The sequence below is a fragment of the Conger conger genome, chromosome 2 (genome assembly GCF_963514075.1).
Source record: "Conger conger chromosome 2, fConCon1.1, whole genome shotgun sequence".
Classification (NCBI taxonomy): Eukaryota; Metazoa; Chordata; class Actinopteri; order Anguilliformes; family Congridae; genus Conger; species Conger conger.
In genome coordinates this window covers 5405580-5423079 of record NC_083761.1, presented here as the reverse complement: position 1 = coordinate 5423079, position 17500 = coordinate 5405580, and the positions used below count along the sequence as shown (strand labels likewise).

Here is a 17500-nt window from a genome sequence, read left to right as displayed (position 1 = left end):
CCCCGAAAAGGGTTTTTGGGGAGACCGTTCTGGACCATACGCCCTGGAGAAGACACATCGGTTTCTGCAGTGAATGACTTGGCAGTGTAATGGTGTGTGCGGCTGCGTTCCTGGTCTGTGCGCGCTCTGTTAGTCAGCACCTCGGCCCTCCCCTCCCTACGGACTGCGCTTTTGGAGACGCCGGTTTTGCACCGGTGGTTACCGCGTTATAACTGGGGAGGTTGCGGGTTTGATTCCTGACTGCGTGGCGTGGCACAGCACAGCACAGCGCAGCGTTCTCGCCCGGCTGCAGATCGCTGGCGGATCGGGATTGCCGTCTCCATGGCGGCGGCTGGGACGGGCTCCCGTTACGAGATGGAGCGGCTCGTTTCCGCGCGCGGGGCCTCAGCGCCGCTGCTCCGGGGCGATCGGCCGTGGAACTGGGAACCACCAAATTTATAGCTCTCATTTGGGAGCCCCGCGGTTGCCAGGCACCGGCCAATCGCAAGGGATTTCCACGGTGACACACTGAAAAGGGGAGGTCCTCTCACTACAAGCACTGGTTTGGAACGGGGAGAGAAAGGGAGGGAGAGAGAGAGGGAGGGAGGGAGAGAGAGAGGAGAGAGAGGGGGAGGGAGAGAGAGGAGAGAGGGGAGGAGGGAGAGAGGAGAGAGAGGGGGGAGGGAGAAAGAGGAGAGAGTGAGGGAGAGAAAGGAGAGGGAGGAGGGAGAGTACAAGAGTACAAAACGGAGAGAGAGAAGAGAGCGGGAGAGTGAAGGAGAGAAAGCGAGAGAAGGGGGAAAAGGGGGCAGATACCGCAAGAGAAAGGGAGAGAAAGAGGGAGAGCGACAGAGTGAGGGAGAGAGAGAGAGAAAGACCGAGAGTCCGCTGGAGGAGCGAAGCTGTGGCCGTTAGGGATTCCTCTGCACCCCGCTGTCAGAGTGAGGACTGGGGGGGGCGGGAGGGGGTGTGCCCCTGCAGAGTGTGGGGTGGGGGGCGGGTGTGAAAGTCGGGGTGTGAGCTGCGACTAACAGCCTATCGCCACGGCGACTCTCCCGGCAGGGCTGCGGATGGCTTCTCCCGGATCGATCCCGATTCTCCGCGCTCCGTTCGTTTTTTTAAAACCGGGAGCCTGGACTCTCTCGTGGAAACGCTCCGGGGCAGATGATTCCCAGAGTGCTTTGCGGCCGAGCGGATCGACTGGCCGTCAGCGTTTTTTTTTACTGTGAAGGTCTCTTTCAGGATTAAAACTCAGCCACTTGGCTCATATCTTCTCCATTTCTGTGGGGTTTTTCTTGGTCGTGTTCGGTCTCTGGAACGTGGGGAGTCTCCCGCAACGACTTCACCCCAGACGTTCGTTCAGGTGTTTGCAGCCACCGGTTACAGTTGGACAATTTCAAATGAACATTCTGTTTAGTTCGCCATTGACTTCTTTTTATTACAAATGGACCAGTAACATCAATGCTAGCTGATTAGCTGCTTACCTGCAATTTAGTTTTTTAAAGGTAAGAACAAATATTACAGAAAGTGCGTTATCCGTTGGGAGCCATTTTTGTTTGACGCGCACTAGCGTTTAGAACTGTTGGCTAACGTTAGCTAAAGATCGTGGCAAACAGAAGTTTGAATATGTGAGAAAACGTTGGCTAATAATCATGGCAAATGGTAAAAAAATAAATAAAAGGTTGAATATGTTGGCTGACGTTTGATAACATTCATGGAGAACAGAAAACAAGTGTGGATATGATGGCAAACGTTTCTGACGAACAATATGTTGGCGAACGTGAGCTTAAAGTTCACCTTCCGGTCTCTGTCTGGACTCAACCCTCTCACACACACCCCCCTCTCTCTCTGCTCTGTGGAAGGTGCCGGAACGGAAGCGGGCGTGGCGGGGGAGCGACCGTCGCCGGCAGGCGGGGCGGAAGGTGCCGGAAGGCGGGAGCTGGCGTACCCGGAGATCTGCACCATGGAGCTGCAGCTGCTGGCCTGCGCCGGGGCCACGGAGCCCCGCGTGCTCGCTCACGTCTTCCAGAGCCTCCTGGAGACGGTGCGGGCCAACCCCCGCAACGCAGCGCTGCTCTACGCACAGGTGAGCTCACCTGAGACACACCCCCCATCCTTCCTCTTCCTCCTCTTCCTCCCCTTCCTCTCCTTCCTCCCCTTCCTCTCCTTCCTCTTACCCCCCAGGCGGCAGCCTATAGCCTAGTGGCTAATGTGCCTATAGCCTAGTGGCTAATGTGCCTATAGCCTAGTGGCTAATGTGCCTATAGCCTAGTGGCTAATGTGCCTTTAGCCTAGTGGCTAATGTGCCTGTAGCCTAGTGGCTAATGCGCCTGTAGCCTAGTGGCTAAGGTACCTGTAGCCAAGTAGCTAATGTGCCTAAGGTTGGTGGTTCAGGCCCCACTGTGGCCTTAATAAGATCAGTGCAGCTGTTGGGCCCTTGAGCAAGGCCCTTAACCCCACTTTGCTCCAGGGGGGATTGGCCCCTGCTTAGTCTAATCAACTGTGAATAACGCTTTGAATAACGGTGTCAGCTAATTTCATGTAATTACTGTACCTGTGTCTGTGTTCCTGCAGGGTGCTGTGAAGACCATTCTGGGGGGGTTTCAGTCCATCCTCAGCCGGTCGGACCCCCCCTCTGAAGGTCAGTTCACATTTAGTAATGTGTGGGGGGGTGAGACTGTGTCTTTGTGTGTCTTTGTGTGTCTTTGTGTGTATGTGTGTGTTTAAGTCTGTCAGTGAGTGAGACTATGTCTGTGTCTTTGTGTGTCCTTGGGTGAGTGTGTCCGTGAGTGTGTCAGTAATGTACGAGTGTCTGTGCGTCTGTGTCAGTGACTGTGTCTGTAATGTGCGAGTGTCTGTGTGTCAGTAGTGTGTCAGTTTGTGAGACTATGGCTGTGTCTTTGTCTGTGTGTCCGTGAGTGTGTCTGTAATGTGCGAGTGTCTGTGTGTCAGTAGTGTGTCAGTTTGTGAGACTATGGCTGTGTCTTTGTCTGTGTGTCCGTGAGTGTGTCTGTAATGTGCGAGTGTCTGTGTGTCAGTGAGTGTGTCAGTAATGTGCGAGTGTCTGTGTGTCAGTAGTGTGTCAGTTCGTGAGACTATGGCTGTGTCTTTGTGTGTGTGTCCGTGAGTGTGTCAGTAATGTGCGAGTGTCTGTGTCATCGAGCGTGTCAGTGTCTTTGTGTGAGTGTGTGTGTGTGTGTCTGTCAGTAGTGTGTCAGTGTCTCAGACTTGTCCGTCTGTCCCGGCTGCAGAGTGCAGGGCGGTGTTGGTGGAGCTGCTGGTCGCCATGGTGAGCGTACGCATCACGGCTGAGGAGCTGTCCCTGCTCGTCCGCCTCTTCCTGGAGAAGACTCCGCCCACGGTGAGGAGCTCCGCCCACCTCCGGGGTTACTGCAGGGCACAGGGCACAGGGCCGGGGGAACGGCTTGTCCAGTTATTATGTCATGGCTCTTATCGGATTGATATGTTTGTTATAATGTCGTAAAGTGCTTCAAATGGTCTCCGTCCAGTTGCTCTCTGAGTGGAGTGGAGTGTTGAGTAATGGGAGATTAAGAAGCTCTTCCTTCTTTTGCAGCTCTTGTGGTGTCTTTCTGTTTCTCGTGTCATCAACCGGGGAGTTAGTGGGAATGTTTTTAATTTCCCCCCTTCAGATCCAGATTCAAAATCCTACATTTCTCACCGTAATTCTGCCACAGTGATGGGGGAATTCTGTGGCTGCTGTTGTACCTTATCTGCGTATAAGTGGATTTATGGATTCATGTGTGAAAGATAGTCTTAAACTGCCTCCTGAGTAATTTACCAGTATTAGGATAAACACCTATTTCGTAGAACACTCAATGTAGTGAGATCTCAGATGAGGAGTAAACGTATAGCTTTAATGCTTATGTCTTTAGGGTTGTCTCTGGTTTTTACAGGCATTGTCACTTAGCTGTCACACAGGTGAATGAATGTTCATTCCGGGGTGATTTTTGACATCACTACTGCAAAGCTTTCCCCCCTGAGGCATTGTGGGAGTTGTAGTCTGGAGCTTGTTGAATGTAGTCCGCAGCTTTATCATTGTCGCTGTCGAGCGGTGTCGAATTCTTCACAGTGGTGGCAGTCTGATTCTTTTCACTGCGACAGACTGATTCTCCACGCGTCACAAAAAAACGGCTTAATCCCACTTCTGACTCACAAAATGTATTAGACGTGCGAGAACGGGAGCCTGATTGCGCCCACGCTAACGCTAACTGCCCTGAACCTCACTGTGATTGTGACACAACAGAGTGACTCTGTGAACAGTGTCAAACCCGCAGCGTGACCAGCTCCTTCCTGCGAAGTACTAGATCTCGCTAACCTTCAACTCTATGGCACTGCTCCCTCCATTTGCTCTCGATGGGCAATCAGTGGCTTCTATGTGCATTTAGACCGCGGGCATTTTACATTCATTATTTAGCTGACAGTGTAGCACAGTATAATAAAATAATAAAATCATTTGTTATTGGTCTGACTGTTTTATCCAAAGCGACATGTAGTTGATTAGACATAGCAGGGGCCAATCCCCCCTGGAGCGATGCAGGGTTAATGGTGTTCCTCATGCGTCCAGTAGTGGCATACATCTTATTGTGGCTGCACTGGGCTTTGACCAAACTTCCAGGTCCCAGTTAAGCAGCTAGCCTCTTAAGCTACAGGCTGCCTGGTTAGCTGCAGTTTACTTGGTTCAGAACCTGGGTTTTTTTTTTTTTTTACTCAGGAGGTTGCAGGTTTGATTCCTGTTTGGGGCATAGCCAGTGCTCCCTTGGGCAGGATGAACAGCCTCAGTCAGGGTCCAGCTGTGTGGGTGGATAGTGTGTAAAAACATTTGTGCTTTAAGTCTCGCTGTATGAGCAAATTAATAATGCAGTGTAATGTAATGTAATGTAATTACTCCTTAATGGCTCCTTGGGTTGGAATTGCCCTGTATTGATGTCTATAAACCTGGGCCATTGTCAGTCTCAGAGTAGGAGAGCTGAACTAGGATCAGGTTTCCTGTCCGTGTCCTGCTTTTTCCATGATGCGCTTGAAAGGCTGAACTGATCCCAGGTCAGCAGGACTCTTAAGATGGATTTTGAATACATGGGCAGCCTGTAGCGTAGAGGTTAATGTACATGATCGGTGGTTCGATCCCTGGTGTAGACGCAATAAGATTCGCACAGGTGTTGGGCCCTTGAGCAAGGCCCTTAACCCCGCATTGCTCCAGGGGGGATTGTCTCCTGCTTAGTCTAATCAACTGTAAGTCGTTTTGGATAAAAGCATCAGATGAATAACAAATTACTATTGTGTGTTGTAACCCCGCCCCCTCCCTCCCTCCCTCCGCCCCGCCCACAGGAGATCCTGCTTAACGGGCTGCTCCGTATCGTAGAAGCCAACATGGACATGGAGCCTCTTCACTTCCTGTCCTTCCCACTCCCTGCCCCAGGGGGCGCCACCTCCTCCTTCTCCTGCTCCTCCTCGCTCTCCCCGGGCCCCAGGCCGGGCGGGGCGGGGGCCGGGGGCCCCAGGGGCGCGGGACAGTCCCGGAGAGCCGGGGGGAAGCCGTCCCCGGGCGGGAGAGGAGAGGGCGACGCAGGGGGAGGGGAGACGCCGCCACACCTGTTGAACTCGCCCTGGTTCGTGGCGCCCGTGCACCTGCCCCTGGTGGGGCAGAACTGCTGGCCCCACATGGCGGACGGCTTCAGCACCTCGCTGTGGGTGAGGCCCCGCGGCGGGGCCCCGGACGAGGGGCCCCCGGAGAAGGGCCGGAGACCGAGGCGGCGGGCGGAAGTGCTCCGGGACAGCAGTGTGGACAGTTTAGGTACTGCGTCCTCATTTTACACAGCGGGGGGTTTATACTGAGGTTAAGGACAACCAGTTGCTTTCTTTCTCGCTCTCTCGGTCCATCTCTCTCTCTCTCCCTCCCTCTGTATCTGTCTCTCTCTGTCTCTCTCTGTACCCAAACACACACACACACACACACACACAAATATTAAAATAGAAACCTTGGGATTGGGTTAAAGTACGGCTGCCCCGACCCTGTTGCTGGAGATCTGCCGTCCTGTGTTACATTTGCATTACAGTCATTTAGCCAGACTCGTCTTATTCAGTGCGACGTACAATAAAGTACAATCCTGTAGGTTTTTACTCCAACCCTAACAAAGCACACCTCATTCAACAGCTAGAGATCTGCACTGAGCTGCTGATTGGTAGGAGTGCCAAATTAGGGTTGGAGTGAAAACCTACTGGACGGTAGATCTCCAGGAACAGGGTTGGGCAGCCCTGCTCTAGCTGTTGAATGAGGTGTGCTTTGTTAGGGTTGGAGTGTAAACCTACAGGACGGTAGATCTCCAGGACCAGGGTTGGGCAGCCCTGGGTTAAAGGATATGTTCTGTATAAGATGAGAAGTATTTGGGTGCTCAGTTTGTCCCGTTGCGGTTGCAGAGGGGGGGAAGCCCCCAGCACAGGACGGTGGGGCTCCGGCTGGTTCGGGGGACCCCCTGGTGGAGGAGGGGTACCTGCACGTGCTCTCCATGGGCTCCAAGGCCCTGATGCTCCAGGTGTGGGCCGACCTCAACACTGGGGCCTTCACCTTCAGGTACCTGTCCCAATCCGCACCTGTCTCCGACCATACCTGTCCCAAACCTTACCTGTCTGAATATATACCTGTCCTAAAACCCTACCTGTCTGAATATTTACCTGTCCCAGACCATACCGGTCTGAATATTTACCTGCCCCAGATCATACCTCTCCCAGCCCAACCTTTAGAACCGCACCTGTCCCAAGCCGTATCAACCCAGGATCATACCAACCCCAAAACCCAAATCCGTAACAGCCCCAAACCGTACTGTAGCGTACATTATACATCCTACAACCCCAAACCTCTTAAGACACGCCCTATCAGTATCACTGTTGCAGGTCCCATTTCTGTTCAGGAAATTCGGAAAATTAACTGAAATTCAATTCAAATCCGATCAGTGCTCCGGCTAGAGAGGGCTGTTGGGCTGGTCTTGTGCTCATATTCTGTCTCTCTGCGAGTCACTCCTGGTGAGGCCATCTCTGATAAACGGATCTAGCGTAACGCAAGGAGCTGCATTTGAATGGAGTCGCCCCACCAGCTGCTAACTCCTGCCAGCTGTCCATCTCAGAGCCCTGCTTAATCACATTTACTTTATTAGTTTATTAGTTTATTTGACAGGGACAGGCACATTAATAACGGCTCTGTACAAGTGCCAGAGTTTGCCAGGGAGGCTGATTTTCGTCTCTAGTCACTGGGCTACATGTTGTTGTTTTTTTGCTGTCTTTACATTAGTTATTTAGTTGACACTTTTATCCAAAGCGACTTACAATTCTCCCTGGAGCAATGCAGGGTTAAGGGCCTTGCTCAAGGGCCCAACAGCTGTGGCCACACTGGGGCTTGAACCAGCAACCTTCCGGGTCCCGGTCAAGCACCTGTTATACACTGCCTTTTTTGCGGCCTATTTCCATTCACATTTGACATGAAATTACAAATACTTCTCATATACTGACGTTGAATCTGTGCTACATGATGTTTTCCTCAAGGTCTGTTTTCCCCCCTCCTAACAATCAGACAAGAATGGATGTTTTTATTTCCCCTAAAGTAAAAATCTTTGCGCCCCCCTGCAGGATCTGCATCGACCCGAACGACGAGATGCGGGCGGGGGTCCTGGCCCAGGCGGAGTCTCCGGAGGGCCTGCTGGAGGCGGGCCGCTGGCAACACCTCGCTCTGACCTATTCCCAGCATGCCGAGGGGAAGAAGCACGTGCAGGGCACGCTCACGCTGTGGGTCTGCGGAGTGAGGTAGGGCCAATCACGGGGAGGGAGGGCAAGGCCCAGCCAATCAGAGAGAGAGAGGGAGGGCAAGGCCCAGCCAATCAGCGAGAGAGGGAGGGAGGGCAAGGCCCAGCCAATCAGAGAGAGAGAGAGAGAGGGGAGGGAGGGGAGAGGGCATGGCCCGGCCAGTGAGAGGGAGAGGGAGAGGGAGAGGGAGAGAGAGAGAGAGAGAGAGAGGGAGAGGGAGAGGGAGAGGGAGGAAAGGGAGGGGGGAGATATATCCAAGCCTTTGCAACACAAGTTTCATTGTCATGTAAATAAAGCATGTTTGAGCTTGAATTTGAGAGAGGGAAGGAGAGGGAGGGAAGACAAGACAGACACACCCACCCCCTGCCCCATTACTGAGGGTCCCAGCACCCAGCGTCATTATTATCATAGTTCACATAGTTGTTGTTGCAACTGCTATTTTACCTAAACATTGCAGTACTATGCTGATACGCCAGTAAAGCTCATCTGAGCTAAAATGAGTCTGATAGAGACGGACAGGGAGAGAGATTGAGTGAGAGATACAAGGCTATAGGGAGATAAAGGAATACAGAGGGAGAGAGAGAGGGAGTGGGAGGAAGGGATGGAGTGAGATAGAGAGCAATAAAGGGCAAGAAAGAGACCCTTTCAGCTCAGATTAGCATCATGTCTGAGACAAATAACACATGCAAGCAGTTACCCTATGTTGTTTTTGTAAGACTAAGCTTTAGTAATGCTTTACTTTACAGCCCGTTAATTGTCTAGTATTTACTGGTTAAGTACAGTTACTTGTGTGATTATTAGGTAACTACTTTGATTTCAGTGGTAAGTACTATGAAGCAAAGTCAGTATGCACCATAGGTAAGTACTATGTAAGTACGTTTTACAGCCCGTTTCATAGTACTTAGCTCTAGAAATCAAAATAATTACCTAATAATTGCATGGTACTTGCACAGTAAGGCTGTAAAATAAAAGATAAAATGAAGTGTTACCGTAGATGTTCTGTCTTCTGCTTGCAACAGTATAATGATGAAATGGGGGCGACATGGCTCAGGCAGTAAGAGCAGTCGTCTGGCAGTTGGAGTGTTGCTGGTTTGATCGCCCGCCCGGGCTGTGTTGAAGTGTCCCTGAGCAAGACACCTAACCCCCAAATGCTCCTGATGAGCTGGTCGGCGCCTTGCATGGCAGCCAATCGCCATTGGTGTGTGAGTGTGTGCGTGTGTATGAATGGGTGAATGAGAAGCATCAATTGTACAGTGTTTTGGATAAAGGCACTATATAAATGGCAACCATTTACCATATAAATGCCAACCAACCAAAATGGCGTGTGTATAAATCCCCCCCCCCCCCAGGAGGTGCGAGGTCTCCCTGGACTACACCCTCCCCCGGAGGTCCAGCCTGTCTTCTGACAGCAACAAGACGCTGTGCATGCTGGGACACCACGCCCGCACGCCGGAGGACCTGGCCAGGCTGGGGGGGCACTGGGACATCGGCAGCCTGCTGCTCTTCAACGGTACCCCCGCCCCCACCCCAAAACACACGCACACCCCAAAACACACACACCCCCACCCCCACAACAAAACACACACACACCCCAAAACACACACACCCCCACCCCAAAACACACACACACCCCCGCCCCACAACTCAAAACACACACACCCCCACCCCAAAACACACACACACCCCCACCCCTGCCCCCCACCCCAAAACACACACACCCAAAACACCAGCTTTATGTCCCAAAGTATCCAATCACAGTCAAACTTCTAGTATCTGTGTTGTGGGCAGCATAATGGCGTAGTGGTTAGAGCTTTTGCAGTCCTGGCCAGCCAGATATTCCGGTTTCCTCCCGCACTCAAAGACATGCATGTCAGGAGCCATTTCCCTTGACCACGGCACTGGCCTCAGGACTGGAGCTGGTCCCTGGGCACTGCACTCTGGCTGCCCACTGCTCCTAAGCAACTCGGCATCAATTGTACAGCATTTTGCCTAAAAGCACTATATAAATGCAGTCCATTTGCCAGTTTACGTTGAAATGGGGGCTTATCTTGTGTTTAAATGGCGTTTCCTTTGCCCTGTTCCCTCCCAGGCTCCAGGGTGGGGTCAGAGGAGGCCTTCTACCTGTACGCCAGTGGGCCTGACTTCACCTCCATCATGCCCTGCAAGTACGGCAAGCCGCAGGACAAGTTCTCCAAGTACGCCACGCGGGAGGCGCTGCAGTGTCCGCAGGTCCGGCAGCTCCTGATGAAGAGCCGAGACGTGGACACCTCCCCTCTGATCGTGAGTGTGCCCGTCCCGCCCCGAAACCTCACCCCCTCTGCCCGTCTCACCTGGAAACCTCACCCCACCCCCCCAAAAACCTCACCCTGACCCCCACTGCCTGTCTCGCCCCGAAACCTCACCCCACCCCCCCAAAACACCTCACCCCGACCCCCAAAACACCTCACCCTGACCCCCACTGCCTGTCTCGCCCCGAAAACTCACCCCAATCCCCAAAAACCTCACCCCACCCCCACAAAACACCTCACCCTAATCCCCTCTGCCTGTCTCACCCCAAAATCACACCCTGATCCCTGAAAACCTCTCCCCGACCCCCTCTACCCACCACGGCAAGACACCCCACCCCACCCCCCCTCCACCCACCTCGCCCATAAATCTCTTGCGTGTTCACATGTCGATGACAAAACAATATATTGTGCCGCTCTATCCGCCCCTCCCCGCCCCCCCATTGGGTGTGAGAAAAGATAAAAATAGTCGGTGTTAAAACCGGTCTAAAATAGGCGTTTTAATTACCGTGTGAAGTAACGGGACCCTACCAATCAGCCTGCCCCCCAGGAGCGCAGCGGTGTCTGCTGGTCTTCAGGGATTCAGCTTCAGAAGAGCTGAATTTAAGCCTTTGTTTGCCTATTGAGTCCACTCATCTCGTTTCTGAGGCCTCTTGTACGCCATGTGATCGATCTCTGACAGCTGATTGGTTGAGCCTGGGCCTGCCTGTTTGAAGCTGGAGTCTGATCAGTGTTAATCAGGAGAAAATCACTTCCCTGAGTGAACTGAGCATCCATCTCCCACTGCAACAAACGTCTGGTGCCTTCTGTGTGTCTGTCAGTGTGTGTAAGTGTTAGTGTAAGTGTGTGTGTGTGTGTGAGTGTGTGTGTGTGTGTGAGAGTGTGTGTGTAAGTGTTAGTGTAAGTGTTAGTGTTAGTGTTAGTGTGTGTGTAAGTGTGTGTGTGTGTGTGTGTGTGTGTGTGTGTGTGTGTGTGTGTGTGTGTGTGTGTGTGGTTTCTCTAGGGCAGTCTCTCAGTGGGTGTGTGCATGCATGTGTAAGAGTGTGTGTGTGTGTGTAAGTGTTTGTGAGAGTGTGTGAGAGTGTGTGTGTAAGTGTTAGTGTAAGTGTGTGTGTGTGTTTGTGTGTGTGAGAGAGTGTGTGTGTGTGTGTCTCTGTCTGTGTCTTTAGGGCAGTGTCTCGGTTGTGCACTGCCCTTCACAAAAACAGCCGAGACTCCCGATGCAATCAGTGTTTTAAATGAACCCATCTCGACTCTTAAAATGCCACCGTTTTAGTGCGCCGTATTGATGTTATTTTGTGTTTTATGTTTCCCGGCCGCCTGTGTTTCTGTTCTATCGATTCTGTCTGGGGCGGCTGGAGTTTTGGGGCTTTTGAGACGCGGTGCTATTTTGGTAAACACTGTTACCCCCCCCCCCCCCCCCTCCCAGGAGACCCTGGCGGTGGTCTACGCCCCCAGCTGCCCGGGGCAGTACACCATCTACGAGCCCATCATCCGGCTGAAGGGCCAGACCAAGATGGTGGCCACGCAGCGGCCCTTCAGCTCCAGAGAGGTGCAGAGCCTGTGGCTGGAGCCCGCCGTCCTGAGGGCGCTGCGCCCCTCCCAGCCCCAGGGCCTCCAGAGCGTCCTGCACCAGATCGGGGGCACCGGCACCTTCGTCTTCCTCTTCGCCCGGGTACGAGACGCCGGCCGCTGTCGTCGTGTGGGGTTTTTTTGGGGTTACGTGTGTTTGGGGAGTTTGATACATTGGCGGGGTTGATACTTTTGGGGGGGGCTTGTTTAAGACCCAGTGTGTTGCCTGGGCCACTGAACTCAGTGCCTTCCCTCACTTTTCTCTTTCTCTCTCTCCCTCTCCCTCTTCCTATCCATATCTCTCTCTCTCTCTCCCTCTCTTTTCTCTCTCTCTCCCCCTCTCTCTCTTCCTATCCCTCTCTCTATCTCTCTCTCTCTCTCTCTCTCTCTTATACAGTTTGTTTCCTGGGGGGGAAGTGTATTGATATTTATTTTAAATGTTTGCAGTAAATGGTTCTTTGTGCTGCTGGTGTGGTGAGAATGGTGGGAATTCTCTGTTCCCGTAGTTGTCTACGGTAAACTGTCTCACTTTTTAACTCTCTCCCTCCCCCGCCCTCCCTCTTTCTCTCCTCCCCCTCTCTCTCCCTCTCCCCCTCCCTCTCTCCCTCCTCTCTCTCCCCCTTTCCCCCTCTCCCCCGTCCCTCCCTCTCTCCCTCCCTCTCTCTCCCTCTCCCCCTCCCTCTCCCCCCCTCTCTCCCTCTCTCCCTCCCTCCCTCCCTCTCTCCTCTCCTCCCCCAGGTGGTGGAGTTGTGTGAGTGTGAGCAGACCCAGGCTCTGGCCCTGCAGGTGCTGCTCTCGCTGGTGAAGTTTAACCAGCACCGCGTGCACGAGATGGAGAGCTGCCACGGATACTCCATGATCCACCAGGTCCTCATCAAGACCAAGTGCATCGTGGGATACCACATGCTCAAGGTCAGTGTCTCCAGGCCTCCCGGTCTCATTCGAGGCCGATTTTATACTTTGTCGCACAACCTTTGTTGGACAAGGGTCATGTAAAAGAAATGAAGTGTTGCAGGACGTTTCGCATTTGTACCTCAGCGAAGGCTTGTGAATGAGGGCTCTGCTGTCTCCATGGTAACTGGATCTCAAACAGCTGACGCTCACATTTTTGAGAGCGCGGCGGAACGTAGTGTATCCGTGACAATGACTGTCAGTGTTCCGTCCGGCTGTCCAATCACCGCTGTGCGACAGAGTGTGACTGCGTCCGAGACGTAACGAAATTCTATAGGTGCGCGACACCGAGAGAGTGTCGCATGACACTTTTTATGGTTGAAAATGTTGACGAGGCTCGTCGCAAGGGTTGTGAAACTAAGTGTAAGTTAGGCTCGACGCTGCATGGGTTGCTGACAAGTTCACTCGGTGATGTCACAATGAGCTGTGATGTCACTGCGCCCTGATAGGCCAGTTTGATGTTTCTCTCGACCAGCTGAATATTCCGGTTCATTATCGCCTCGACCCCGCGTTCTTCATGCCCCAGATTCCTGCCCTCTCTCGCTCTCTCTCTCATGTCCGGAAATGTTTCCGCTTGTAAGCTCGGTTTCCTGAATTCTGGTTGGTTCTGCCAGGTTTTTACCGAGCCCGGCCTTCATGAGAATCATGACTCATCAGAAGAGATGACTGACCTTTGGTCGTCATCGTGGTCAGTCTTGTTGTACTGTGAGGTTATGAGATTGGCAGGTGAGGGTTACGGTCTCCAAGCTTCGTACTGAACTTTTTAATGTAATATGACAATGCATTATTCAGAAACGACACCTCTGCCCTCTGACTGGTTTTGCTTTGACAGTGAGTAATTTCAGTGATGGAAAGAATTTCAATGACTGAGGTCTTGCTTGACTGACTCACCCAGAAGTCCGCGTGGATTCTGTCTGACTGGAGTTTTCTTAATTAGCTTGGAGCTTGGGGTTTAAAGGGGGGGGGACAGTGCCACCTTTTGGCAGTTTGATGCCATTGCAGCCAGACACCTGACTGCTTGTTGCATTTTTACAGCTGTGTGGGGAGGGGAAAAGTCTAGTGGATCTCCCCCAGAGCGTGGCAGCTAGATGTCGTCTTTGTCAGAGCAGGTGAAATGAATTATGGGACACCGAGAGGGCTTTTACTCGTGACTGCCAGAACAGTGCGTTTTCCTTTTCAGTGTATATCGGGCTTTGGCGTTAGACGTTTTCCCCGTCTCAGATCCTTTGGCACACGACAGTGAGAGACGGGTATTTTGTCCCTTGCTGCGGGGTAGATGATGGATATCAGCGGTGGCAGTTTTAAATGATTACACCGTTCGAACTGACAGTTGATGGATGGCAGCGGGGATATCTCAGGAGCGCGGGAGTCTGCCGGGAGAGCGGAGAACATCCTTCACTGTCCTCTTACCTCTCTGTGTGACAGGGCAGTTTTTTTGGGAGTGGTTTTGAACTTTGACCTTAAACACCCTGGCTAGCCCTCCAGGCAATCAAGGTTCTCTTCGACTGGTCTCCTGACCACCCTTTTCTCCGTTAGCATTCGTATTACTCTCAGCATTTTTAACTATTTTAAAAAGTGCTATTGTTAGCATTGATGTTACTGCTCGCATCACTATTTTTATTAGCATTAGCCTTGTTATCATTAGCTTTAGCGTTGTTAGTGTTACAATTATTCTTGGCATTATTATTAGCTTTGCCTTTGTTATTACTAGTATTAGCATTATAATTGTTAGCGTCACCGTTATAATTCGCATTATTATGGTTAGCATTGCTATTCTAACTAACATTGCTCTTATTAGCATTAGCATTGTTATTGTTAGCATTAACATTGTTATTAGCATTAGTATTATTGTTACTATAGTTAACATCGTTATTATTGTTGTTGTTCTCGTTAGCATTGATAGCATATTTAGCATAGTTAGCGTTATTAGCGTCATTCCTCCCACCCCCCAGACCCTGCTGGACGGCTGCTGCAGTGGGCAGGTCCTGGCCCTGGGGGAGGACGGCGAGTTCCACCTGGACACGGACTCCACGGCCGTGGTGCAGGACCTGCGGCTGATGTCCGAGATCCTGCTGGACTGGAAGATCTGGTCCAAAGCCCAGGTACCAGGCTCTCCCCCCCCCCCCCCCCCCCCCCCCCCGCTTTTACTGTAGTTCACCGACCGGGTGTCAGTTCAGCGCGGTCATTTTTCATGGGCCAGGACAAGGGTCGTCTGTGTCCGCCGGTCCTGTTATAAACCAGCCCTGCCCTTTTCGATAAGGTCTCTCCCCCTGCCCGTTAAACTGTGTGTATTGCTCTGATCCCGTCCGGGGTGTGTCGAAGCTAACCCTCAGATGCTCCCGATGAGCTGGTTGTGCCTTGAATGACAGCCTTTCACCGTTGGTGTGTGAGCGCGTGTCTGTGAATGGGTAAATGAGTGCGCCGTGTAGCCCAAGTTGCTGGAAAAAACAATGAACAAATGCAGCCCGTTTACTGTTTGTCTCGCCCCTCAGAGCGGTGTGTGGGAGACCCTCCTGGCGGCTCTGGAGGTCCTGATTCGGGTCCACCACCCTCAGCAGATGTACAACATCCGCCAGCTCCTCAACGCAGAGGTGGTCCACCGCTTCCTGCTCACCTGCCAGGTGCTCCAGGTACGACGGGCCAATCAGGATGTCTCTCTCATTAATGCTGTGTGTCAGGCAGCACAGCCGGCCAATCAGGATGTCTCTCTCATTAATGCTGTGTGTCAGGCAGCACAGCTGGCCAATCAGGATGTCTCTCTCATTAATGCTGTGTGTCAGGCAGCACGGCCGGCCAATCAGGATGTCTCTCTCATTAATGCTGTGTGTCAGGCAGCACAGCCAGCCAATCAGGATGTCTCTCTCATTAATGCTGTGTGTCAGGCAGCACGGCTGGCCAATCAGGATGTCTTGCTCATTAATGCTGTGTGTCAGGCAGCACAGCTGGCCAATCAGGATGTCTCTCTCATTAATGCTGTGTGTCAGGTAGCAAAGCTGACCAATCAGGATGTCCCTCTCATTAATGCTGTGTGTCAGGTAGCAAAGCTGGCCAATCAGGATGTCCCTCTCATTAATGCTGTGTGTCAGGTAGCAAAGCTGGCCAATCAGGATGTCTCTCTCATTAATGCTGTGTGTCAGGCAGCACGGCTGGCCAATCAGGATGTCCCTCTCATTAATGCTCAGTGTGAAATGTTCTCATAGGTCTGGTCAGCCAATCAGGCTGTCTCTTGCAGTTAACACGCTGGGTAGTATGCAGGTAAAAGGAGGACACACAGTGTCGTTGAAGCAAGGCAGCATGAAATGCTAATAGCTCCCCCTTGTGGAGAATCTTCATTAACACGTGTGAGTGTGTATATGAGTGTGTGTGTCTGTGTGTGTGTTACTAGCCAGGTTACATCAGGTTCTTCACATCTAAAGAAAGGGGGGTTTCTGGCCAGAACATATTTTTACACTCAAACCTGACTTGCATTATTGCATTATTGTCACTGGCAAAATCCAAATTTTTCCGATTTTGTACAATATATCAATCAATCAGTCCTGGAGAATGGTGGGATGGCATATTTCCATAAACATCGAAAATATGTCTGGGAAAAATAGGCCAATGATAGTGTTCTGAAGAAACGATGTGGAAGTGAGAGTTTTGGAAGTGTTCTTTGCTGATGTCAGTTCATTCATCTGGCCCATCCCTTCCTCTCTCCCTCTCTCGCTCCCTCTCCCTCTCCCTCTCCTTCTCCCACTCCCACTCCCTCTCCCTCCCTCCCTCTCTCTCTCTCTCTCTCTCTCTCTCTCTCTCTCAGGAGCACCGGGACGAGCACCTGTTCTCCATCCCGCAGGAAGTCTGCCTCTCCTTCATCAAGATCATACAGGAAGTGCTGGGGTCGCCGCCCGACCTGGACCTCCTGAGGCTGGTCTACAATTTCCTGTTGGCAGTCCACCCCCCGACCAACACCTACGTGTGCCACACCCCCAGCAACTTCTACTTCTCCCTGCACATTGGTGAGCTATTCAATATTATAGATGCATATAAATCAGGACTGTCCAACCCTGTTCCTGGAGATCTACCGTAATATAGGGTTTCACTCCAACCTTAACAAAGCACTCCTCATTCAACAGCTAGAGCAGAGCTGCCCAACCCTGTTCCTGGAGATCTACCGTAATATAGGGTTTCACTCCAACCCTAACAAAGCACACCTCATTCAACAGCTAGAGCAGGGCTGCCCAACCCTGCTCCACCGTCCTGTAGGTTTTCACTCTAATTAGCAACTCGATGAAATCTGTTTAAACGCATAACGGATCTCAACAATCGATGAATTGGATGTCAAATGGTAGTAAAGCCTCTCTCACTCGCAGAGGGTAATACTGCAAAATGGTGGTGACGTCTCTCTCTTGCACACTGTAAACCGTAAAGTGGTGGTAGGGTAAACTCTTTCTCTGTCCTCCGCAGACGGGAAGCTGTACCAGGAGAAGGTGCAGTCGCTCATGTTCCTGAGGAACTCCAGCAGCGGGGGGAGGTCGGCCGGGAGCTCAGTGCTCTCCCTCTCCCCCACGGGCTTCACCGAGCCCCACCCTGAAGGTAAAGATGAACCTGACAGTCTGTATGTTTGTTGTTGTGAGCGGTGTGTACATCTGTAGTCGTCTGTGTTTAATAAGCTTGCTGTGTTAAAGGCATTTGAATGCAGCACAACATTTGTTAAAGAATCATCTCAGACCTGGCGATGTGACTTGACCCCCCCCAATAACCGAATCCTGTTCATACAGACACCCCGCAGCCTGTTTTAGCTGATGCTTTTATCCAAAGCGACTGAATACATACTGCGTTCATTTGTACCTTTAAAAGCCTGCTTCCATAAAGAAATAGCCCAGCCCCTGCCCCTGAAGCAGCCGGTCCTCTTGGTGTTATTA

At 51.9% G+C, this 17500-nt stretch overlaps 1 protein-coding gene across 1 annotated transcript in view; it reads left to right on the top strand.

Moving 5' to 3' along the window:
- LOC133114242 (lysosomal-trafficking regulator-like) overlaps positions 1-17500 on the top strand; it is a 105174-nt gene that overhangs the window by 54925 nt on the left and 32749 nt on the right. The window contains 14 exon segments of the mRNA XM_061223451.1: positions 1842-2065; positions 2554-2620; positions 3231-3340; positions 5326-5734; positions 6415-6568; positions 7618-7791; positions 9141-9301; positions 9881-10071; positions 11506-11751; positions 12387-12560; positions 14552-14701; positions 15092-15229; positions 16396-16594; positions 17043-17171. Coding sequence (XP_061079435.1) covers positions 1842-2065; positions 2554-2620; positions 3231-3340; positions 5326-5734; positions 6415-6568; positions 7618-7791; positions 9141-9301; positions 9881-10071; positions 11506-11751; positions 12387-12560; positions 14552-14701; positions 15092-15229; positions 16396-16594; positions 17043-17171 — 2526 coding nt within the window.